Source organism: Cervus canadensis, chromosome 5 (assembly GCF_019320065.1).
Source record: "Cervus canadensis isolate Bull #8, Minnesota chromosome 5, ASM1932006v1, whole genome shotgun sequence".
Taxonomy (NCBI): Eukaryota; Metazoa; Chordata; class Mammalia; order Artiodactyla; family Cervidae; genus Cervus; species Cervus canadensis.
In genome coordinates, this window is record NC_057390.1 from 25,212,048 (window position 1) to 25,238,143 (window position 26,096).

Below are 26,096 nucleotides of genomic sequence, written 5' to 3' on the forward strand. Positions count from 1 at the left end.
TGTGTCCGTCTTGGTTTCAGTCGTGTCTGTCTCTGCAACCCTATGACTGTAGCCCGCCAGGCTCCTCTGTCCATGGAATTCTCCAGGCAAGAATACTGGAGTGGGTTGCTGTGCCCTCCTCTAGGGGGATCTTCCCGACCCAGGGATCGATCCCATTTCTCTTATGTTTTCTGCATTGGCAATTGGCTTCTTTACCTCTAGTGCCACCTGGGAAGCCCCTGTCACTCTATACCATATGTCTTTTTCTGTAGTGGGCCTTTTATGTGTGTCGCAGTTCAGCCTGAAGCCTTGCAGCACATATTTGTCCTTTTGTCAGCCTCTCTAACTTCCATGTCTCCTTCACTGTCTTTCCCTGACTTTGTCCTTTCCTGGTGACATCCCTCTTGATTGCTGCACTCATGGCTGTCTCCATGCATCTCTGTCTGTTCTGCTACTTTTCCTTTTCCTTCCTCTCCCTTTCCTTCCCTTCCCTTTTTCCCCTTTAACTGCCTGGAAAAAAAGAAAGAAATTAAAGATGGTTTTGTTTTGCCTTTTCCTAAGTTAACTTTCTAAATTGATATATGCAGCAAATTTATTTAGTTCTGAAAATTAAAGTAAATTAAATATCTTTTTGTTTTAATTTGTGGTTTTAATTTTCCCCCATTTGGTTCACTGGATCTTGAAAGAAAAAAGGAATCCTTATTCCTAATTTAAAGAAAGGAAACCATGGCAATTTGTAGCCATCAGTGCCCAACTCCTGGTCTTAAGAAGTTAACAAGAAGAATTTCTTATTTGAAGTTGTCCTTTGAGGATATTGGGCTTCCCTGGTGGCTCAGCTGGTAAAGAATCCACCTGCAATGGGTTCGATCCCTGGGTTGGGAAGATCCCCTGGAGAAGGAATGGCTACCTATTCCAGTATTCTGGCCTGGAGAATTCCATGGACTTTATAGTCCATGGGGTCACAAAGAATCGGACACGACTGAGTGACTTTCACTTTGAGGATATCAAGTATAAAATTATCTCATTCTATGTGCCACATTTTTAGGGAAAATTATACAATTTTATAAAATTATAAAATTTTAGGGAAAATTATTGGTTGTTTTAGATATACTGCCTTAAAGTAACACTACTAGTGCCCCCCGCCCCCACCCGGGTGAAAAAGTCAATAGTTATCTCCCAGAGTTTCCATATAACCAATCAGTAGATACTGCTTTTTGTCATAATACTTTAAATTTATACAGTACCTATTTTGTTATGCTTCAGAAGAATTTTTGGCTTAAATATTTCATAATGAATCGGAAAGTTAACAGGAAATATAAACAGAGAGCAAGTTAATTCTAAGGCACTGATTATATTACCCTTTTTTTTTTGCCTTTGTTTTTGCTTTAGTCTTACTTTGTTAAGACTAAGTAAATATTATTAACTTATAGTAACTGAGTCTTTTGCTCTCTTCAACAGTTTCCATGGGACTGTGGCCTATCTGCTGTTTATGTTGCTTAAATCCAGCTTATCCTTTGTCATTGAGCCATATCCTAAGACTTAAACTGTATTTATATTAACCTAGAAAGAATGTTTCCCCACAAAAAGCAATTGTCAGCTGCAACCAGCTCAACTCTACACGTTAACTTTGTACATTTTTTCCCTTGTGTATTAAATGCGTGGGCTTCACCTGCATAACCATCAAATAAATTGCTGATAGAAAAAAGAATCACACATTCTTCCAGAGAAATCCTGGCAATGTTGTAGTACCTCTTTATTGTTGTTGTTCGTAAATTTTGAAAGCAGTTATGTGCAAATCAACCCAGTACTGTTTATGAGAAATCTAGTGAGGCAGAAAAGAAGCAAACAGCACATTTGGGAGATACTGATATACAGGATTCCTTCTCAACTATCTGATTAGGCAGTGGTATGCACGCATGCATGTGTGCTAAGTCCCTTTATTCGTGTCCGACCCTTTGTGACTCTACGGACTGTAGCCTGCCAGGCTCCTCTGTCCATGGGATTCTCCAGGCAGGAATACTGGAGTGGGTTGCCGTGCCCTCCTCCAGGGGATCTTCATGACTCAGGGATTGAACCTGTGTCTCTTGTCTCCTACATTGGCAGGTGGGTTCTTTACCACTAGGGCTACCTGGTACAATCTAATACACTAATTTATGCTAACCAAAGAAGAGTGGATAATTTCTCCTGTAGAAACTTTGTCTTTTCAGTTATGTCTTTAGGACCCAGTCCCATGCCTGTGTTTGATTCAGTTTTGGTAGGAGTTAGATTAAAATTTCCTTCTAATATGTGGGCTAATCTACTTTTCTTACAGTTGGTTCTTAGCATCCAAGTCATTTCTGGTTCTTAATAAATAACTACTCAGTCATCCTAATACTTAGGACCATGTAATGATTTGCTTCGTTGTATGGAAAACTATTTAACGGTGTTCCTTTTCACTTTCAGTGAGACTGGGTCTGACCTTACTACATAAATTATGGAGCACTCTGCTGAAAAAACTGTTTAAAGTAGGATTAGAATGATTAATTTGCAATAATTTTGTATAACTGGAAAATAGTATGGATTCAAACTACCCTTAGCCATTTCTTTGTTGTATTTTGGAATGATTAAGCATCTTTGTCACATAATTGCAATACTTATATAGGAATAGAAACTTGCACTCCCCACTCAAAAATATAGTCACATGTTGAGTACCTGTAGTGGGAGAGGAAGGGATGAGGTTAGAGGTGGGAAAAGGGAAATATTGATATGGATAGTTACAATGGGAACAATATTTGCAGCTTCTGCTTTCTCCAGTATAGGAAAGAAAATGGAAAATACCATTGGGAGTTGCGTCAGGGTCCCCAACACTACCCTCAGGTTTGATGATTCACAGAAAGAGTCATAGAATCCTGAAAAGCTGTTATACTAGTGGTTTCAGTTTATTTCAGTGAAAGTACAGATTAACTTCAGCAAAGGAGAAATGCACATAGGGCAGAGTCCAGGAGACACCAGATATGAGCGTCTAGTAGTCCTCTCACAGTGGAGTTGCACAGGAATGTTCTTGATTCTTCCATCAGTGATGTAGGACAACACATATGACACATTGCCAACCAGGATTGGTCATCCAAGCCTAGGTGTCCATAATTTTTATTCCATGCCTACAGGATCCCCTCCCCCAGTCAGTCTTATAGGCATGGAATGCATACCCACTTTAGCTACTCAACCTCCAACCCCTCCAGAGATCAAACTGATACAGCACGGCCCATGACCCACATAAATAAAAAAGACATTCAGTATAAATCACACTGTGAGCATAAACTAACTGGTGGGACCCAATATATCAGATATATAAAGAAAACCTTATCAGGAAGAAAATTCCAGGGGCTCAGAGGTTCTTTCCCAGAAGACAGTCAAGGGCAAGTTCTTTCTTTTGGAATGTACAGGGAATGTACCCCAAGCCTGCTAAATTAGCCCTTGACTACACAAAAGCTCACCATCAAGACTGGGGAAATGGCTGAGGAGTGTGCTGAGGGGGTTGATGTAACCAGAGGCGCTCCTGAAGTAAAAGAGAAGGGTAGCCTGAAAATACAAAGCATTCCTCACTGGAGAATATCCATATATTGATAATTGCAAGAGTTTATATAATAACTAATTTAAATTCCTTTAGTGTTTATTATTGACCGGTCTCTGAGTAGTTAAAATTTTTATATGTACGTGTGTGCTCAGTCGTGTATGACTCTTTGCAACCCCATGCAGTGTAGCCCGCCAGGCTCCTCTGTCCATGGGATTTCCGGCAAGAATACTGGAGTGGGATGCCATTTCCTCCCCCAGCGGATCTTCCCGACCCAGGGGTAAAACCACATCTCCTGTGTCTCCTGCCTTGGCAGGCGATTCTTTACCACTGACCCACCAGGGAATCATTTTTATATGGTTCAAGTTAAGTGAATGGAAGAAGATCTGGCCTATTTTCTGTATACTTGTAGTAAGATATTTTTAAAGGCTGCTTTGTTTATCTGTAGGCTTCTTAGCTTTTCTGTAGACTTTCTTATTCACATTAATTGCCAAGGAAAGCTGGTGAATCTTATGGAACTTGGTTTCAGCAGGACCCTTTGGTAGGAAGGTTGCCTGTAACAACTTTGTGATCTCTCTCCCCAGGAGATTTTGCCACTTCTGTCAATATTTTTCTTGCCCAGGAAAGTTGTTTATCTAAAAGTCATAGTCTAATGAAACAGTTGTACAAGGCAAAGATGCAGCGACGGAGCTCTGACTATAGCATTCATTCACAAAATGAGAACACCTTTCAAGTTGGATGTGTTTCTCAGGGAAGAAGAGTCCTCCCAAGTCATAGCTTTCCAGAACTGTAGATCTTTTCTAAGTAATAGTAGGACAGTTTTATGGGGCAGCCCAATGTCCATAGGGTGACTTGCTCCAGCTTAATAAAAGGAGACTGTAGAAAGATGTAGGTCTGGTAATATTTACTTTTATTCATATTTAGTTAATTTTGTTTTTCTGGAGTATTATGATCTATTACTTTCTCCTTGGAGAACTACCATTTTGCACTTGGCCTCTGATTTCTTTCCTTGCTCCCAAAGCTACAGAATACCCGGTGTGAAACTGACAATACGATCCTAACACTGACCTTTGGTATTTATTGTCCAGCTCTCTCTCTGCCTCTGGCTTTTTTCAGGACAGTATCTCTGAAATAGGCCTTTGTCCTTGACCTCTTGGTCTGAAGTTCCTGCAGAAAGCCTGCTATATTATGTTAAAAAAATCTAAATCTTAAAGTTACTTAAAATTGTCATTTGGATTGTAGAATACATTATTTCTCCTATTTTTTTGGATCTACTCTTATTTTCATAGTTTCCAGCCATGTGAGTGGTATTTAAATAGGACAGTTTTGGCAGTTGAGTTGAATTTACATTTATACAGTGAACTCACAAATGAAACTTTGTACTCATGGTTAAAAAAACAAAACTGAACTAGCCTTAACACCTCCTTCTAGGAGTCCTCATTAGTCAAGTATTTTTGAGCTTTAAGTAAGTCTATTGTGATTTTTCAGAGATGCTTTAATAGCTTAAGATTTTTCATCTTAACTATAATTTCTAAAATGGCCTTATATCTTTTTTTTTTTTTTGTCCCCTATAATCTGAAACATGACTAGAATTATATTCTTACCTACTGGGAGTATATAGAATAAAAGTCTTAATATTGTGTATGGTGCCCAGTAATTTATTTTCTTTCTTACTAATATTAACATCACACATATCTCTTCAAAGATTTTGTATGCCCAGATGTGTTTTGCAGAATATCCAAGCAGAGCCAGTGTATATTAGATATTAAAGTGAAGCATAACAGCCCCTAGTCGTATAGCGATCTCTTTTGTCTTGCTTTATTTTGCCCATTAGCTTTATTGCCATCTGTAACATACTGTGTGATTTTTAATCTTTATTGTATTTGTGATCTCTCTTACCTACTAGAAGGTAATTTCTATGCAGGTAGAGATTTGTGGGGGAGGGGGGGTCTGCTTTATTAAAACTGATGTCTTCTTAAGGACCTGGACTAGGCCTGGCTCTTGGCAAGTGTTCATTGAATATTTGTTAAAGTATTGAATGAGTAAATCCTCACAGAGTGTATTCTCCTACCTCTATCTTGACTGTCACGCTTTTTCACTTTCTATGACTTCATCATTGGGGTTTTAAGGTTCTTTTGTTTTCCATCGAAAATATGTATCCTTTTCACTGGAAGGTCAGCTTTTTTCCCTAGGGTGTGTTATTATACTAGGTCCTCCAATCTGAGTGTTATCTCACCATTCAACTTTTTTACTTGACATTCTTACTTTTTTTAAATATGAAAAAATGAGGGCTGGAAACTTTCTGACTCTATGCTTATATGATAGTTTGCATATTATCATAGATCTAATTAACATGTACATTTCCTTACATGACAGCAATATTCTGAGACTCTTTAAAATTTATTTATTTATTTTAATTGGAGGCTAATTACTTTACATTATTGTAGTGATTTTTGCCATATATTGACATGAATCAGCCATAGGTGTACATGTGTTCCCCATCTTGAACCCCGCTTCCACCTCCCTCCCCACCCCATCCCATCCTGAGAATCTTTTATGTATCCTCATACACCTCAGAAATAACATCACTTGGGAAAATAGTCTAGTCTTTAAACTTTATAATTGTTAAATATTAAAACTGTTCACCGTTTTCCTTTTATGATGGTATCTTTTAGGAATCTATTTAATGTTAAAGTAAAATCTGAATTTAATACTATGATAAATTAAGTACATGCATAGTTTTAATATTTTCTCCTCTGAATTTAGGTACAAGTTATGGAAGAGAAATTAAAAGCAGCTAATATTCAAACCAGTGAATCAGAGACAAGGTTGTATAAAAAGTGTCAAGATCTGGAAACTCTAATACAGGAAAAAGAAGACATCATTCAAAACTTGGAACTGCAACTTGAAGAGCAGGTTAGGAAGAATCTGATCATCAAAGAGTCCTAAATATGTGCATTCATTTATACATAATTGCAAAAATTAAAAAGAGAAAGCCTAAATTTCTAAATTTTGGTCAGAAATCTCACTTGGTAACCCCTAAGATTACATCACATTTACTGGTGAAAAGTGCAAGTTAAATACATTGTCTTTAAGCCCAGAATGATTCCAAGGCAGAATCTGCCACTTTCTGGATGTGAGTCTTTATGTTGGAAACACTTGGTTATCAGCAGGCATTTATACCTGTAAAGTGTTTCCAATAAATCTTTGCTTTAGATTATTAGGGTGTTAGAAATGTTTATGGAAGGTTAAAATTTAAACATGTGTTTGACACTAATCCTTCTGCTTAGAAATGTGTACACTGTTTTTAAATCACTTTATTGAGATCATGGGCTTCCCTGGTGGCACAGAGGTTAAAGCGACTGCCTGCAGTGTGGGAGACCCGGGTTCAATTCCTGGGTCGGGAAGATCCCTGGAGAAGGAAATGGCTACCCACTCCAGGATTCTTGCCTGGAGAATCCCATGGACGGAGGAGCCGGGTGGGCTGCAGTCCACGGGGTCACAAAGAGTTGGACACGACTGAGCGACCTCACTTTCACTATTGAGATCAAATTTATAGTATTTATTTTTTTTTAGTTTTTAAGAAAAAAATTGCATTAAGGTTATTAACCTAAAAAGTCATTTAGCATCAATTAGATATAACCACTATAAAATTATTCAGTGATTAATCATTTATTTTTAGCATTTTTTTTCACTTCTCTGGATGTCACTGTTGCTGTAGATCTGTGGTTTTCAGCCCCCACCGACTGGGATTTATATGATAGTCGCAGTCTCAGCAGTCCTGTGACCATAGCCGGATTTAAAGGTTGGCAGATGTGAGCTGTGCTCAGTCGCTCGGTCGTGTCCTCCTCTTTGCAACCCCATGGACTGTAGATCACCAGGCTCCTCTGTCCATGGAATTTTCCAGGCAAGAATACTGAAGAGGTTTGCTGTTTCCTTTTCCAAGATGTGAGCTAGAGTTTCTCAATCTTTATTTTTTCTGAACCTTTTAAAACTATAGCACTTGAGGGGGAAGCAAGCCATACCCCAGAAGAGATTCTAATTCTCCTCTCACTCAGCTGGTTGACTTCTCTTCCACTGTTCTAAACCCTGGTGTTTCCAGAAATGGTTTATTTTATTGATAAATTCAGTGGATTGATTTTGGCATATGACCTTTCAGAGAAAGACTAGCAGATGTTAAAACTAGAAATATATATGTATGCTTTTATTATTCTGTCTGCTGGACAGCCATTCTCATTTTATCCTCTTTTGGTAATTTAAAGGTAGACATCTTAACTTGGAAACAAGTTTTAAGTAGACTTGTCTTTCATATCTGTAACTGTACTATTTCCAGGCCAGTGAGCTTATGTTTGAACTAAACAAACTGCTAATGTTATTTCAGAAACAAATAAGGATTCAAGAAGCTAAAATAATAGAAGAGAAAGCAGCTAAGATCAAAGAATGGGTAACAGTTAAGTTGAATGAGGTATTTATTGCCATATTTATCTTTTCTTAACTTTTCCTTTCTTCCAAATAGATCAGTCATCAGAATATCTGAAACAAAATTTTGATCAGTTGGTGGTGCTGCTGACTTTTGATTAATATGAGATAGGTAGCTTTCACTTTAATGGCTTATGTAATTCTAAAGTTAAAAAAGGATTGATAGAATCATGATAATCAGTCTTAAGTAGCCTCGTTCTAATTAGTTGATTTTAGTTCTAAATAGTTAACTTTAAGTAATTAGAGAAGAATAAGTGAGAATATTAATTTCTCATAAAATTAATGTATTCAATATTATCTGAGTGGTACACATTATTTAGTTTATATGTCAGACTAAATGCTGAAATAATTTGGTTTAAAATAACTTCACAGTGGTAAAGGCATAGGGATGAAAAACATTGAAAACTTTTAGCTCTGGAAAGAATAAATATTAAAGTCATAATTATCTAGGTTGATATTCTGTGCTGATAAATTCATCTGATATTTAGTTATTTCTTTGGTATTTTGTTTATGTTTAATGAGGTATTAACATTTTCTCAATGTTACAATTTACTGGTACATTTTAGAAATTATTTTCTTTTAGTTGGAATTGGAGAATCAGAATCTTCGTTTGATCAACCAAAACCAAACTGAAGAGATAAAAACAATACAGTCAAAGCTACAAGGTATGGGCACTTGACTAAGGTAGCCTAATTCGATTTATCTGCCTGTGTAGAATTTTACTGTTGAGCACTTGAAGTATGACTTGTGCAACTTAAGGAACTGAACTTTACATTTTACTTAATTTAAATTGATTTAAATTTAAATAGCCACATGTCCATATGAGCATAGCTAGACAGTAGTGAATAACCCAAAGAGGGTAATTTGAACATTTAATTTTGGGGTATGTTTACTTAAAATAATCAGTCTTGTTGTTTTCTATTTTCACTTTATAGCATTGTGCTCATTGGTGATTGAAATTCTTACAGCCTGAATACTTTGCGCAGAATTTTATGTGAATAAGCTCTTTGCATTTTCCAATACTTATGTCTGTTTTCTTTTTAACTCCAAAGCCAAAGGATGGGTAATAAGAGTTAAAGATAGAGATTTACTTATTAATATGCTACTGGTGTGATAGCCGCGCAAGTACACATATAGCTGACCAGAAGGTAGGTCACCAGGGGGTATACTTAGCTTGTGCTTCTTAGACCGATGGCCTAGGATAGTGCTTTTCACACTTTTATTTAGCAGCAGACCCCTTTCTTTTTTTAATGAGTGATTTTTAAAAAAACAAGTTTAATTTATTTTTTAATTTTTTGGTTGTATCCTGTGGCATGTGGGATCTTAGTTCCCTGACTAGGGATTGAACCCACACCCCCTGCCTTGGAAGGCAGAGTCTTAAACACTGGACTGCTGGGGAAGTCTTAGAAGAACCCTTTTAAAAACATTTTTTCCTGTAGAATCTTAAATAAAAATTGGTAAAAATTGTATTGGGTTATGGGTCCAGAGTTCTACAGACCTGGTCTCACCCATGCCTCTTCTTGCATTTCTTGCCTCTTCTTGTTTCTCTGCAACATTGCCACAAAGCCCTGGAGTTTCATAGAATGCATTGGAAGAATACTGGTGTGGTAGAAAGAACTTGGGCTTTGAAATCAACTTTAATGCCCCACAATTTAATAGCTGTGTTATATCTCCAGTTTTCTTCCTGCATCAGTAAAATGGTGATTGTAATAGTGTCTAACTAGTTTCATGGGGGGTGTTGATCATAGGATGTGTGAAAGCCTTTTGTCTACTGCATGTTAGTATCTATTGCTGTCATTCTGTAAAGGGAAAAGACTCCTGTTTTCTGTCTCTTAATATTTCTGATATGAGATGTGTGCAAGTTTTTCCTACACTAAGCAATTATCCAGTTCTCAACATACACCGACTAGGTGTCCTACAAATTTAACTCACTTCCAACATTATCTACTTGGATAGCACCAGATCCCTCAGCCCCACAAAACTACCCACCTCCACTCTGATCAGGCACTGAACTCACACACAAATACAGAGGGATAGTTTTGCTTCTGTCCAACAGACTGTAAATCCAAGTTTCCCAAGATCCCTTCCTTGGGTTCAATAATTTGCTAAAAAGGGTCACAGAACTCAGTTTACTTCCTAAATTACCGGTTTATTACAAAGGATGTAACTCAAGAAGAGTCAGATAGAAGAGATGCATAGGGCAAGATACAGGAGGAGGGGCACAGAATTCCTAGGCTCTTAGCAGGTAAAAACCCTCCCAGCATCTCCATGTGTTCACCAACTTGGAGCATCCTGAACCCTATCCTTTTGAGGTTTAATGGAGGTTTCACTACGTAGGGATGCATGATTGATGAAATCATTGGCCACTGGTGATCAATTCAACCTCCAGCCCCTTTCCTCCTCCCCTGAGGTCAGAGGTAGGGGGTGGAGGGTGAGGCTGAAATTTCTAACCCTCTCATGATTTGGTTGGTTTCCCCTGGCAACCCCATCCTGAGGCCATCTCAGGGCTTTCCAGAAATCACCTTATTAATACATATTCAGAAGTGTTTGAAAGGGCTTGTTATGAAAACAAAAGACATTTTTATCACTCTTAGGAAATTCCAAGGGTTTTAGGAGCTGTGTGCCAGGAACCATGGATGAAGACCAAAATATATTTCTTATGTAACACATTTCCTCTACCTATATAATAAAAAAAAAATTGGTATTCTTCTTAGTTGATCTGGAATTCCATATTTATAAGTAAAGCTTTAGGTCTTCGTGTTGTTCACCCTCTTTTAAATAGATCATATGTACTAAGCCTAATCACAAAATGCTATTTCCCTAATACTTTTTGCTTGCAATTCTAGTCCTCACTGGTAGCCTTCTAGTTTTGGAGGCTAAGGATTATTGATCCTTGGAACCTAGGCATTACTGGAGAAGAATAAATATGACGTATATAGATATGATATAGTGCTTTCAAAATATCTATGTGTATATGTTGGAGAAGGAAATGGCAACCCACTCCAGTATTCTTGCCTGGAGAATCCCACAGACAGAGGAGCCTGGTGGGCTACAGTCCACGGGATCGCAAAGAGTTGGACACAACTGAGTGATTTCACTTCACTTCACTTCATGTGCATATGTGATTATTAAAATATCATGAATTAGTTCTGTGAGTTCTTTGGTCAATATGAAAATATTAAAAGATACATCTGAAGGTGGACACTGTTTAAAGATATTTTTGTATCTCTACTCAATTATCAGTTACTATTTAACTTTACCCTTTGGTGCTCTTTCAGAGTTGAGAATTTAATTTCTTGGAAACTTTTCTTACTATCGCTGAAAACTCCATGTTTTTAATCTTATAAGCAGCAGTGCTACAAGTCCCAGAAGATGAATTAAAGCCATGATTAGATGCTTTCTATCAGGCTTCCCTGATAGATCAGTTGGTAAAGAATCCGCCTGCAATGCAGGAGACCCTGGTTTGATTCCTGGGTCAGGAAGATCCCCTGGAGAAGGGATAGGCTACCCACTCCAGTATTCTTGAGCTTGCCTTGTGGCTCTGCTGGTAAAGAATCCGCTTGCAATGCAGGAGACCTGGGTTCCATCCCTGGGTTGGGAAGATCCTCTGGAGACGGGAAAGGCTATCCACTCCAGTACTCTGGCCTAGAGAATTCCATGGGATCACAAAGAGTTGGACACAACTGAGTGACTTTCACTTTCACTTTCACTAGGTGCTTGAGTAATCACTCACCTAGCTATCTGAATTCTCTGTCTAGAAACTTTCCCCTCCCCTTTTTTCCTCTATGTGATTAAGGTTCTCCATATCATGGTCATAGACTAAGTCCCTTTATTTGCTCTCTTATGAGAACCACACTGAAAACTATGACAAGCAAAAGTTCCTCCAGTGATCATGTGATTTTTGCCCCAGTGATCTTCTAAATTTTCCTGGGTTGTCTTGACAACCAAGACCTCATTCCCACTTTCTTACTATTAGTAGCATTACCCAGCAATCAAATTTATCAGTACATACTTCATTGGTATTTACTAGTGCTTGACACTGCAAGAAGCTGTAACTCTCTAGTTGTTTATATTTATATATGGATTTTTGTTTGTTTGTGGCTTGTTTGAGAGCTAACTACTTTTAAAAGGATTAGAAAGTTTTCTCTTTGCAGTTAAAAAATATTTTGTACCATCAAAATATATAAGCAGATATTAAACATTGGTGTGTGGTGCTTGACATTGAGGGTTCCAAGTTATTATACAGAAATAAAGATGAACTTTAGGCTTTTTTCTGGTCTAAGGAGTGATTTGTCCATGTTTTTATTTATGCTTTGGTTCTCTGTTTAACAAAGTGTTATGAAAAGTTCAGATCTTGATTTTGATTAATGGTCTTGTAGAAGTTCAAGGAAAGAAGTCAGTTGTTTCCACACCAAAGCTTTCAGAAGGCCAGCGTCTGAGCAGTCTGACCTTTGGGTGCTTTTTGTCCCGAGCAAGGAGTCCTCCTCAAGTTGTAAAATCTGAGGAAACGAGCAAGATATCATCTAAAGAACCTGAGTTCACGGAAGGAAAAGACATAGAAGGTATTTATGGACTAGAGGAATTTACTTCAACATTTTTTAAAAAAGGAAAAGTCATTTGTTAAGAGTAATGCGAGTTTCAGATTAGGAGTGTGACCTTCCTATTCATTATTTATTTAAAATATAAAAAATTATCTAATATTCAATATGAAATTAAATACGATGCAGCAAACTGATAAAGAAAAAGAACACCAGGTGAAAATTTAGTTAACTGCTTTGATTTCCCTTTATTGCCTCAAAGAAGAAAGTATTTGCCACATGTTCAAACTCTGGACCTGTGTGCAGATTTGTACCCTTCTTTTAGTCTTGAAACCCTTCTAAATTTTGCTTTGTTTGGCTTCTGGCTTTGTCAACACCAGTGTGACTTTTCCCAAATATTTTAGAGAGACTTGAACTTGCGTCTTTTCTATTTTCAGCTCCTGCTTCCTTCCTCCAAAGGAGAAAAATTATAGCCCTAAGAGCTGTCTCTATGCTTGGTTATGAACTTCTGAAAACTACATAATGTTTTTTCCGTTCAGAGGGTTCCTTTGGTACTTGCTTCTATGCTGTTACGTGGATTTTTTTTTTTTTTGAGAAATCATTTTCATTTTTTCCTCACTTTCTAACTTTCTCACTTTCAGTTCAGTAAAGCTCAGTTCAGCTGAGGTTGCCTGGACTGTAGCTCTTGCTCATCTGCAGATTTAACAAACTGCCTGATACCCATTTGTGGAGCCTGTATAGCCTTAATTACGAAGGTCCTGTCTGTGTTTTCACATTTTCAAAGTTTTTCTTTTGTACTCTTCAGACTATATTTTAAGTTCATTGCTTATGAAGTCAGTGGTTCATTCTATTAGTTATGCCATGTCTAAAGACATTTTTAAAGACTGTTATTTTTATTATAAAGATACATTTTGTAGTTATGATTAAACCGAAATAGAGTGAGTAAAGCTTTTCTCTGTGTATGTTTTCTTTACGGTTTTGCATATTTCATGTATTGAAGCTTGGGAATAAAGGTTTTTTAAACAATAGCTTTATATTTATTATGTTTTAATTTACTTATGATAATTTTGAAATTTAGTAGAAATAGGGTTGTCATTTTTTTTTGCTTCTAAAATAGAATTAATGGTGTTCATTTTTCTAGTGGCTGCTATCTTTGATAGTCAGTGTGGCCCTGTTTTTCATTTTGCTTCTTGTATTATCGCTCCTTGGTCTATTGTCAGTTTTTTCCTCCATGTTTCTTTGTAAAAAGCAGTTTCATTTTGATACTGTTCTGTTGAGTGTTAGGGCATTGTAGTCTATAGGAAGCTTATAGTTTTCAAACTTGGGTTTAAAAAAGACATTGAAAGCGTAATGTAAATCAACTTGATTCAAATGAAAATTCCAGTCTGTACAGTATAGATATAAAAAGCTAAATATGCAGAAAGATTGTATGATTAAAGACAGCGTGCCAATATACTGTATACTTTTCTAGAGATGGAAATTCCAGAAAAATCTGCTGATAACCAAATTCAAGAAAACAACCGAGGTCAGAGAACACTGCATCAAGGCCCTTGCATGTCAGAGCAGACTCGTAAAACAAGGACGAGCTTTGTGATGGATGGTGGCACATCCCAGAATTCTGGGGCTCCCGGGAGTGACTGGAGTTCCGATGAGGAAGATGGGAGCAAAGGAAGATCCAAGTCCAGGTACACGTCTACGCTTTCCAGCCACACATCAGAGGAGGGGGTCCAAAGTAGCAGGATGGGCAGTGAGACATATCTCACAGCCTCTGACGACAGCAGTTCAATATTTGAAGAAGAGACCTTTGGCATAAAGAGACCAGAACACAAGAAGCTGTATTCTTGGCAACAGGAGGCACAGTGGAAGGCTCAGAATTGTCCTCTTGGAAAGGGAAATTCTGGATCAAGGAAAAAGGAGCGTGATAGTTCCTCAGACGAACTCAATAAAAAATTTCAGTCTCAGAGGTTGGATTATTCATCTTCCTCGAGTGAAGCCAACACCCCAAGCCCTATTCTGACCCCAGCTTTGAGTCCAAAGCATCCTAACCCCCTCCTTGGAAAAGGCACAGAACTAGGACCTTCCTCAACTCTGCCACCCCCCAAATTAAGGATTCCTAATATTTTCAGCTTAAGCATCGCACTAGCCAAAAGGCACCTAAGCCAGCCACAGTTAAGTTCTGACAGGATGTTTGGCACAAACAGAAACGCTATAAGCATGATACGCCCACTGAGACCTCAGGAAACAGATCTTGATCTAGTTGATGGCGACAGTACAGAAATTTTAGAGACCATGGACACTAATTGTGATGATGGATTATTTTCCTATGACTGCTTGGAATCCCCATGTTCAGAGGACCAGGAAGCCTGCGACTCAGCAAAGAAGGCAGCCTGTGGCAAACCTCCAACTCCACCTCTGCACCGGTTTCCCTCTTGGGTAAATTATGTTGCTGTGCGCAGTGCACACACGTTTGTTTTTTCTCAACACTCATTTTCTGATTTTGCTTTACTTCTTTTCCTGGTTCTTTTCCAGTCCAGCTTTGTTCTGACCATTCCCAGTTTTTAGAATTCAGTTTTCCCTTCTCTTTTCCCCTGAATCAGTTGAGAAATAAGACACAAGGGTAAGACAAATGGGACATCCAGATGTTACCTTTATTACTGATAAAACAGATTTTAGAGAATTAGTGGGCACAGAAGCCAATACCGCACCTAGGAAATTGCTGGATTTTGTCACCCAGGCGCAGGTAGTGTTGGACCAACTGCCACAGACTCCCTCCCGTGAGGCCCGGCTTCTCTAAAGCTTATGGTCTAGAGAAAGAACAAATGGTTGTTTTTGTGCAACAGCTACTTCTCAAGAGAAAGTAAAGGGGAAGACGCTGGTCTCTGCATGTTCAGTTTCTCCTTCTAGGCATTCCTGTCACATTAAGCCACTCCTTTTTCTTAGAGAGGAGGAAGTGAATGGTTGGCTAGAGATCAGGAGTGGTCAATTTTTGGAGTGCCTTCCACATGGAAGGGGGCTTCTCAGGTGGATTTAGTGGTAAAGAACCCACCTGCCAATGCAGAAGATGTAAGAGATGCGGGTTTGATCCCTAGGTTGGGAAGATCCCCTGGAGGAGGGCATGGCAACCCACTCCAGTATTCTTGCCTGGAAAATTCCATGGGTGGGAGAGCCTGGCGGGCTACAGCCCATAGGGTTGCAGAGAGTTGGACACGACTGAAACGACGTAGCACACATGCATACCACGTGGAAATATCAGGGTGAGGAAAAAGGGTTCTCTCTAATGGTGGGTAAATTCTGGACCAGGATACCTACTGGTCATCAAGTTTTGAACTTAATTATTTACTTGATTGACTTTAAGAGAAATTTAATTTTACTCATCATGAGCTTATCAATCCATTGCTTTAACCAAAAGCATCTTCCTGTATCTAGAACAGTTTGAAATTTCTTCCATTGAAACATTGACCATTAATATAATAATTAACCTATTAATTGTGTGATTCGTGGGCTTCCTGATGGCTCAGACAGTAAAGAATCATCCTACAATACAGGAGACTTGGGTTCGATCACTGGGTCAGGAAGATCTCCTGGAGAAGGAAAGGGCACTCCACTCCAGTATTCTTGCCTGGGGAATCCCAAGGACAGAGAAGCCTGGTGGGCTACGATCCATGGGGTCACAAGGAGTCAGACAAGACTGAAGTGACTAACACTTTCACTTTCTTGGGAATCACTAGATTAAGAAAATTCTTCCTGAGACCTCCCTGATGATCCAGTGTTTAGGAGTCCACCTTCCAATGCAAAGGATGGGAGTTCAATCCTTGATTGGGGAGCTGAGATCCCACATGCTCCAGACAACTAAGTCCATGAGGTGCAAGTAGAGAGCCCATGTGCCACATGAAGACCCAGCACAGCCCCCCAAATAAATTCATGAAAATAATTTTAAAAAATTCTTCCTATGTTTGAAACAAAGTGAAATTATCTGTTTTTTAGATCGAAGTTTTCCTTCACATACTGACATAGTTTAACCTTTAGCCTCAAGAGAATCATCTGGTTTGTAGGATTTTGAGGTTTTCAGAGTCATGCTCTGTTACTACTTTTTATTTAGTGACCAATGCAGTTTTAAGCAAAGAAGGCAATTATGTTTTCCAACTATAAATTCAGACCTTGAGATGTATTCCTTTTATTTACTTTTAAAAGAACATTTCATTGCAAAGTCCACTTGAAACCACCTGCAGTTTATTACTAAATTCTGGATAACATAAAAAATGGACATTATTGGCACGTGAGTCTCTGGAATTCCAGTTATGTTACCCTTTAGGCAGTTAGGAGTTGAAATTTTGCTGCTTTTGTTATGTTGAGATTATGTTGGCGATTTAGGCTAGGCTTTCACGTTCATTTTACTTGGCAAACCATTTTTACTGCTTTTTTGCTTTTCTCTCTTGACTTTATCTTCTGAAGCTATCCAGTCCTGAAAAAGTAGTATTGCCTTGCAGAAGCCTTCCAGCACGTTGGCCAAGTTTGAGGTTTTATTTCTGTTTGTTGGGTATTTTCAAGTTTCACGTTAAAGAGGTATATTCTAATCACCTCAATTTATGAAAGTTTATTTTAAGGGCTTTTAGGGGTTTATTTTAAGGCAGTTTGAAGGCATAGCCCATCCTTATTGAACTGGAATATCATTCAAAAGTACAGCACTCACTCTAGCAGGTCATGTGATGGATGATTCAGCGGCACCTCTGACGGTCAGCACCTTAGAGACAGGGGACACCCATTGTCCCTGGTCCCATGGCTCACTTGCCCTGTCCTGTCTGCAGTGACTATCTGCTTCTGTCATGACTGCTGACTATCACCTTTGTCTCTCATGGCTTCTCACTTACTATCTTATTTTTATGTGTCTTTTTGTTCTCTCCACTCTGCTATTTGTCTCTGTGTGTATCTCACCATCACGCTGTCAGAGAAGCTGCCTCTGATTCATTCCATCAGTGACTCTTCAATCTAAAGTGTCTCAGATGATTTGAGTTTTCATGCACATTGCTTCAAAGCCCCTGGCTGGCATAGTCCTAAAGAGGACTGCCTGAGTTGCCTGCTGTGTCCTGACCCAGACAGTTGTGCAGGTTAGGTGTGTTACAAAGTTCAGGACATCTGTGTGTTAGGAACAACCTGGAGTCCCTTTTCTCATAGGGACAGGGCCAGTAGCCTTCCAGTACCCATTTGAGAAATCTCACAGAAGAGAAAACAAAATAACAACCTACTTTTGGAACAAGATTGTATAAATTCTATTGCATTTCTCAAATTCACTTATTATTTGACTTCAGGTGTTTCTTCAACTTCACTGAAATATGAAGGTGATAGCACTTAATGCTACTTTGTATGTGCTTTCTGACCTCAAGTTTTGGCTTTCTCTTTTTCTTTAACCATATTCTAGAATGGTAGATTGTTAAAGATGATATTTGTGTGTAGTGAAAGATAAGAAATGGTTTCCGGCTTTATGTTACAGCCATTCAAGGTTTTCTTCTTTTTCTTGAACCATGTTCTGAAATGATGGCATATTAATGGTGGTGTTTATGAATAGTCAGTGGTTGTGAACAAGCTTTCTTTTACTTTTTACCTGTCTTTTCAAAATAATTTAAAATACTAAGCAAAAATTTGGGAACAAAGATAATGGAGTGACTAATGGATGGAAAAAAGTTCTGCAGTGCTGTTCACAGTGGCATATTTTAGTTGGCACTGGTGACAGTTTTATAATAATGCTGTACTCTGGTGACTGTTAAATGAAGAACAAATGAAAAACATATGTATTGAAAGTAATTGCTTCTTTGCTTCAAATATCCAGCTTAAATCTCTCTTTTACATTAGGAAAGCAGAATTTATGCTGTAGCCAAATCAGGCATTCGAATGTCTGAGGCCTTCAATATGGAGAATGTTCATAAAAGTAAGTGTTTTTGCATGCTGCATCATGAATGAACCTTGAGCACTTTGTGCTAATTGAAATAAGCAGTCACAAAAGACAAGCACTGTATGAGTCCCCTCACATGAGGTATCCAAAGTAGTCAAATTCTTAGAATCAGAAAGCAGAGTTGTGGTTCCTAGGGGTTACGAAGAGTTGTGGAAGGGGAGCAGTTGCTTAATGGGTATAGAGTTTCAGATTTTCAAGATACAAGTGTTTTGGAGATCTGATTGACAACAGTGTGAATATGCTTAACACTAACTGAACTCAAAAGGTGGTTAAGATGGTAAATATTATCTTATGTGTTTTTTACTATAATAAAAATATTTTTTTAAAGAATAAGTGATTTTGTATTGCCATTTCACTAGCCAAGAATTTCCTAAATGTCCAAAGTCATTTGAATAAACACAGCTTTGCTAACTTTCAGAAAATGCTTTCTGAAGTTGCTGATTTATATTTTAAAATTGAAATTCATGTTAGTATAGGGGCACATTGATGGTCAACTCTCATGTAGCAAGTATCTCATAATTTTACCCCAAAGAAGCTAAATCCTGGACACTGCAATTTCAGCTGTTTAAATTGTAAAAATATTGGATCTCTATGTCTTCTTTTTCCAGAGTTTAAAACACATTCCTCCTTTCTTTCTTTCTTCAGAAATTTATTATAGAAAAAAATACATGCTCATTATGAAAAATAAAACCAAACCACAAAGAACTGTCGAAATAAAAAGAGACATTTTTCTGTAGTTCCTTCTACCGGCCCCTTCCTTTCCTATCTGTAATCTGTATCTTAAAGGTAACCATTAATGTTCTATTCCTTTCCGGCTGTCTATCATTGATTTTTGCCACTCAGGAAATATATTCTAACCTTTCAATTTGAGGTTCACCTGCTAAAGGGTTAAAAGTGATGATATTTTAACGCCAGGTCACCAATAGGTCTCTGAATAATCAGAGAATATCTTCACAGGGTACTGCTCACTGAATCAGTCAATAGGTATTTGTACTCATTTCCGCCCAACCTGAGCTGAATGGAGATACCAAAGAAACAAAAGCTAAGATCCTCACTTTCAAAGAGGTTATCGGCTAGTTGGGGAGCTAGCACACTTGGGTATGTAATGAACCATGTAAGAGAGTGTATAATTTAAACTGTAGATGCCATCATTCTTAAAGTAGGCTGCATAATAAATATCATGTGTTCATCAGTGTCTCTTTTATTAGAAATTTTGTTAATTCACATTCATAAGAAATAGACCTAAGTGCTAGTTAGATCTATTTTTTTAAAAAATCATTTTGTTTTCTGTTTCAGATTCTGTTGCAATGCTTTCCTACACCACGTCAGGACTTTATACATCTCTGATATACAAGAACATGACAACCCCAGTGTATACGACATTGAAGGGGGTAACTCATTATTGTTAAACACATGGGTCTCTTCATGGTGGGTCAAAAAAACTGTTTATTCAAGCTCCAAATTCCATTCTTAACATTTTATATAAACTCCCTTTATAAGGAGTTTTAGAAGTTCACACTAGCACATTATTAAAAGAGAAGAAATGGAAAAATCTCGAGAAGATACTTATTTTAATCAGCGTAATAGAGGTCTGATATGTTCCATTTTTGTTATGCTGCATGTGAGCCTCTACCCCGTCCATAACTGTTAATTGTTTAAAGGAAATTGTGTTAATGGTGTAAAGAAAGCAACTAATTTAGAAAGCTCTTCAAATCTTCAAAATGCCAGGGTTCCCCTCCCTTGTGTGAAGTGCCTGATTAAAATAAGTATCATCAGAAAAAAAATATCAGATATGAACAGTCTTATGGTCTTAGGAATCTTTTATCATTTACAAAAGCCTTTCTGATTGGAATTTGGAATTTAACAAGTGTGACTTTGATAATAGCAAGATGCTTTCTTCTATTCCTTAAAAAAAACCTTATTCCATAACTTCTGGTAAAATTCTGTACCTAAAGAGAGAGATAACTTTGGAGATGGACACATAGGGACGCTATTTTGTTTCTCTTTAGAAGGCGACCCAGATAAGCAGCAGCCCATTCCTGGATGACTCCTCTGGGTCAGAAGAAGAAGACAGTTCAAGATCCAGCTCCCGGACCTCGGAGTCTGACTCTCGCAGTCGGAGTGGGCCAGGCAGCCCCAGAGCCTTGAAGCGAGGTAAGGGATGGTTGCACACACACAAGACAACTCCAAATAGTTCAGGATATTTAGTGGGAATTTTATCTCTACAATAGGACTTAAAAAAAAAATCTCAAAGTACTGCATTCCACTCACACGTGCTAAGTCACTTCAGTCGTATCCGACTGTTTATGACTCTATGGACTGTAGCCTGCCAAGCTCCTCTGTTCATGGGATTCTCCAGGCAAGAATACTGGAGTGGGTTGCCATGCCCTCCTCCATGGGATCTTCCTGACCCAGGGATGGAACCTGCGTCTCTTACATCTCTTGCACTTGGCAGGTAGGGTTTTTTTTTTTTTTTTTTGCCACTAGCACCACCAGGAAGCTCATAGTGAAAGAATATTCACCGAGGACTAAGACACATATTTTAGTCCTAATCCTCTTCTGAATTTTCTTTGTGATTGCAGACAAGATAATCTATTTTTTTAAAGCTTATCTGTAAAAGAGAGATCACTTAGTTATAGGAATAAAGTGAAATACTTAGGTTAAATGAGGTTTCTCTTTTACAGTTACTTTTTGATTTTGAGTAATTTATAGGATGGATGGACTTACTTCAGCTAAATTCATTACACTGCTAAATGGCAGAGAATACACCTAAAAATGTGGTGGTTAATCTGATATTAAGAAAACTTCCTTTGGGCAGGTCTACAATTTTTGTGAATTTTGAAGAAATGTTTGGCATAGATACAGGTTCTAGAGAGAGTCAGTCATATTAAATGATATCTGTATTTCACAAAAGCTATGTTGGTTTTGAAACTGTTCCATGGAACCCCTATGTACTCCCAAGCCCCTCAGCTTCAACAGGACCTGTTCAGCTCTCATAGGTTTAACATTTTGGCTTCCATTGGTCTCTTTGCTACTACCTTGCCCCCTCAACAGCTGGAATCAGGTTATATCACACTTTTGCTGAAAACATTGCAAGGACTCCTTATACTGACTCTAAGGTATTACATGATTCTTTGATGTCTTTGACCTCATCTCCTCCTTTCTCCTCTCTTACTCAGCTCTGGCCACCCAGACCCTTTTGCTATTCCTGGAACATGCCAGGTATGCTTTTGTTGCAGGACCTGAGCACTGAGTATTTGCTCTACTTGGTATTCTTCCCCCAGATGTCATCGTGGCTGCTTCCTTTTCTCCTTCATTGCTGGGCTCAGACACTGCCTTCTCAGTGAGCGCTGCCCTGACCACACTATTCCAGTGCAGTCCTTTACTCTTCTCCAGCTTCTAGCGCTTTTTATTTCTTTAGTTGGCTCTATGGTTTATTTTTCCATAGCATTTGCTCTCTGTTTTTTGTCTGTCTCCCCCAGCTATAATCTGTGTTCCACAAGGACAGAAATTTGTTTTGTTCTCTGCTCTGTCCGTAGCATCTTGAGGCTAAGAGCCTGAGATTTGCATTCCAACGTTGCCTCTGCCTGGCTATTTGACTTTGGACAAATCCTTTAATCTGTGGACCTTAGTCTCCTTAGAGAATGAGGGCCTGAACCAGAATGATCTCTGAGGCCTTTGGTAGATTGAAATTTCTGTTATTCTTTGAAAAATAACCATCCTACTATTATCACATCCATTACTTGGCTTAGTCAAATAAATTAGAAGAATAATATAGTGAAATTATCCTAACATGGCCCTTCAATGTTAATAGACACTTTAAAAATTGCCAGATACTATAATGAATAATGACTTAAGTTCTTGATTTTATTTAATATTTTCAAAATCTCCAATTGTAGTGACTCTCCAATGTGACTTGCAACTTACAAGTTGTTTTCTAAAATGGCAAGTGAATTATTGTGAAAAATGTTCCTTTGAATTTTGCATTATAGCTGCTGGCAAATGAAGTAGTCAGTTTATATCTTTTTTATTGCTTCTCTTTTATGCAAGATTTTCAAAATCTATACACTAGTAGTATTGGACTCCTATGTTCTTTTAATGTGATGTTACTTTCAAATGATTACAAAAATTAAGTGTATTAAAGTGTGATCGTACAAGTCTTGATAAATTAAGGTTCAGCATTTGTTTGCCTACGTATGCATGTGCTCTCTGTGCTCAGGTGCTCAGTCATGTATGACTCTTTGCGATCCCAGGGACTGTAGCCCGCCAGGCTCCTCTGTCCATGGGATTTTTCAGGCAAGAATACTGGAGTGGGTTGCCATTTCCTCCTCCAGGGGATCTTCCCAACTCAGTGTCTTGCCTACATGTCAATATGTAAATACATGTATTTTTAATTCTTAATAAAACACATTATTAGACTATTACATACATTTTATATATGTGAAAATAGCTGTACTTACAATCATCCCAAAATATTATTTATGTTTCTTTGACTTCCTCGGAGATCTGCATGATAGTCCTTAACCCTTTAGCTCTGTTTTCTGCCTTAAAGGTACTTCATGGTGAAAGGCATGGAATACATCTAGTCTAGGAAGGGTGATGATTTGGGATATGGATGTATTTCTTAGGAAAACTGACAACCAGCATTTGGACCATCCAATTGCTAAATATTGACTTGATTTATTTCTTTTCATCTAGGTGTGTCTCTCTCTTCTGTGGCCTCTGAAAGCGATTATGCTATTCCCCCAGATGCTTACTCCACAGACTTGGAGTACTCACAGCCAGAGCAGAAGCTCCTGAAAACTTGCTCATCTTCCAGTGACAATGGGAAAAACGTAAACACTTAGTCAGGGGTTTTGTTTTTTTTTTAAATTAATGAATCTGTTAGAGTCTCCAAAGGGAACCTAAATATTTTTTAAAATCTCTTTAATTAGGAACCACTGGAAAAATCTGGCTACTTATTAAAAATGAGTGGTAAAGTCAAGACTTGGAAGCGGAGATGGTTTGTTCTTAAAGGTGGTGAATTACTTTACTACAAATCTCCGGTGAGTGGAAATTGCTTGTTATTTAGAACTGAATTCCTCAATCTATAAATCAGACTCCTGACAGATTTTCTTCCACATAATGCAATTAATGAGACAAATCATTTCTTATTATGACTATTACAGGTAATCACTTTGCATTGGTTTTCTTCCCTTCATACAGAGCGATGTAATCAGAAAACCACAGGGCCATATTGAACTTAGTGCATCCTGCAGCATTTTAAGAGGAGATAACAAGCAAACAGTTCAGGTATTTTTTTTTCTTTTTTATATCATGTAAAACTCAATTCTCAATTTTATAAGCTAATAGAATGAAGACTGGGTATTCAGAATTTTTTTATTCCATTTGGTGATCAGTTTGATGCCCCTAAAATGGGTAAAACCCTGGGATTTCTTAGTTAAAACTATGTTATAACCTGAGTTTATGTTAAGTAAGTCTCCACTGTATTTTCTTTGCCCTTGATCCCTTACACTGTTTGTTCCCCACTCCTAACCCTCCCAGCCATTCTCAATTCTCAAGCTGTCAAGCTATTTTAGGGGAGGGTTATTTGATAAATGAATTCCCAATAAGATATCCATATTTTAATGTACTATTGAATTCAGAAGTGTTCGCAATTTATAATAGAGAACCAGAAAATGTCAGTTCTGTGAACTTCAGATGCTCTTACACCTAAGTGGGAAGGATATTAGGGAGCAGAGGGGCTGTCCTAGTTCCCACGAAGTCACACCACAGAGGGGGCTGCTGACCATTTCACACACACATAATGCCAGTCTTGCGGGAAACCTTTGCCAAGTTTAAAAAACAAAACAAAACAAGCTATTGAAATAGTTTGGATAGGTGACTTAAAATTCAGATGATTTATTTCTGAAATGCCTTCCATAATTGTTATTTTCTTATCTTCCTCTTTTGGAGGGTGAAATACAACATTTTATTAGAAAAGTACATTTTCATTGTTTTCAGTGGCTAATACTTGAGGACTGCCCCAAAATGTAGAAAGGAGAATCAGTGTATTTATGGCTGATTTGCATTGTTGTACAGCAGAAACCAGCACAACACTGAAGCAGTTTTCCTCCAATTAAAAAATATAAACATTTATTTAAAAAAAGAATCATTTGTAGGCTTCTGAAACTGCAACTACTCTGCTCCTCATTTCAACAACTAGGACTCCATAGCACATTTAAGGGAGAAAAGGAAAATCTAATGAGAAAATAAGATTAAAAAATCGTGACCCCAAAGCATAATAGTATGAAGAGTTTTAAAATAAATGGAAGTTTTAAAATAAATGGAAGTGAAAAAACTATTGCCACAAAAAGTTAATTGTCCTTCTCAAAAGTGGTTAAAATATGCTACATGATTTATAGAATCATTTATTTGAAACCTAAGATTCAAGTTGCAGCTTATTTGTTTCCATATTAGGTAGTCCATATTTGAAAAATGGACAAGGAAATGATAATTATTCTAAAATCTCTAGTTTCCTTTTCTATCTCTTTCTCATCCCGTTCTAGTTGACCACTGAAAAACACACATACTATCTGACTGCAGATTCCCCCAATATATTGGAGGAATGGATTAAAGTGTTACAAAACGTTCTTCGAGTACAAGCTGCCAACCCCCTTTTCCTGCAACCTGAGGGCAAACCAACGGTGAAGGGATTGCTCACCAAGGTGGGAACTCTATATACAATAGCAGTGTCGCAGACAGTGAGAGAATTATCCCCGCAATCATGAAGAGTGGGCATCACAGAATATATATTATTTATGTTGTTTTGCAGTGGGAAAGAGTGTTTTAAGTTTGATACCAAAGACAAAAACCATAAAGATGAAACATGACAAATTTGACTATCCTGCGTAAAAACGTAAATGTTCTTACTATCAGAACTCCTCTAGGCAAAATTTTTAAAAGACCAGTGAGAAGCTTTGAAAATATATTTGAAACTTAAATACAAGCTTTTTTAATCAGTAAGTAAAAGGTAAATATCAGTGAGGGGAAAGAACAAAGAACACAATGAGAGAGGTAGAGATAGAAACACAAATGATCAATAAACATATAAGAAAATGTTCTACTATCATTAATAATTTTCTTAAAAAGCAAGAAGTAATGAATATTTTTAAAAATCTGATCAAGGGAGGACCTTTTTTAAAAGTATGAAATACAGTATTGACACAAATTAAGAAATTTGCTACTGAGTTTACTTTAGAAGGCAGTTTGGCAATGTCTTGGCCAAAGTGTTTTACTCAGTAAATATTTTTGAATGAACAAATAAATGAATAAATATTAAATGTTTTAAGAAGATAAATATTTAGACTTCGATCCAGCAGTTTCAGTCTAAGAAATTTATGCTTAGGAAATTATCTTAATTTGCAAAACATTTAAGTATGAAGATGTCCATCACAGCATCCTCTTTCTGATTTAAAAAAAGAGATAATAATTAACATGCATTGAAATGCAGGTTTTAAGTACAGGATTGAATCAGTTTTGGTAGATATTTACTGTCACTCTCTCAAGATATAGAACATTTCCATTGCTGCAGAAATATTACTTGCACTCCATGGTTTATAAT

At 37.6% G+C, this 26,096-nt stretch overlaps 1 protein-coding gene across 2 annotated transcripts in view; it reads left to right on the top strand.

Moving 5' to 3' along the window:
- PLEKHH2 (pleckstrin homology, MyTH4 and FERM domain containing H2) overlaps positions 1 to 26,096 on the top strand; it is a 95,846-nt gene that overhangs the window by 22,875 nt on the left and 46,875 nt on the right. For both annotated transcript variants that reach the window (XM_043468443.1, XM_043468444.1), the window contains 12 exons: positions 6,296 to 6,445; positions 7,911 to 7,994; positions 8,592 to 8,673; positions 12,388 to 12,570; positions 14,018 to 14,979; positions 18,394 to 18,469; positions 19,790 to 19,884; positions 20,503 to 20,647; positions 23,192 to 23,328; positions 23,428 to 23,538; positions 23,699 to 23,785; positions 25,042 to 25,200. In XM_043468443.1, the coding sequence (XP_043324378.1) occupies positions 6,296 to 6,445; positions 7,911 to 7,994; positions 8,592 to 8,673; positions 12,388 to 12,570; positions 14,018 to 14,979; positions 18,394 to 18,469; positions 19,790 to 19,884; positions 20,503 to 20,647; positions 23,192 to 23,328; positions 23,428 to 23,538; positions 23,699 to 23,785; positions 25,042 to 25,200 (2,271 nt within the window). The remainder of the gene's footprint in view (positions 1 to 6,295; positions 6,446 to 7,910; positions 7,995 to 8,591; positions 8,674 to 12,387; positions 12,571 to 14,017; positions 14,980 to 18,393; positions 18,470 to 19,789; positions 19,885 to 20,502; positions 20,648 to 23,191; positions 23,329 to 23,427; positions 23,539 to 23,698; positions 23,786 to 25,041; positions 25,201 to 26,096) is intronic.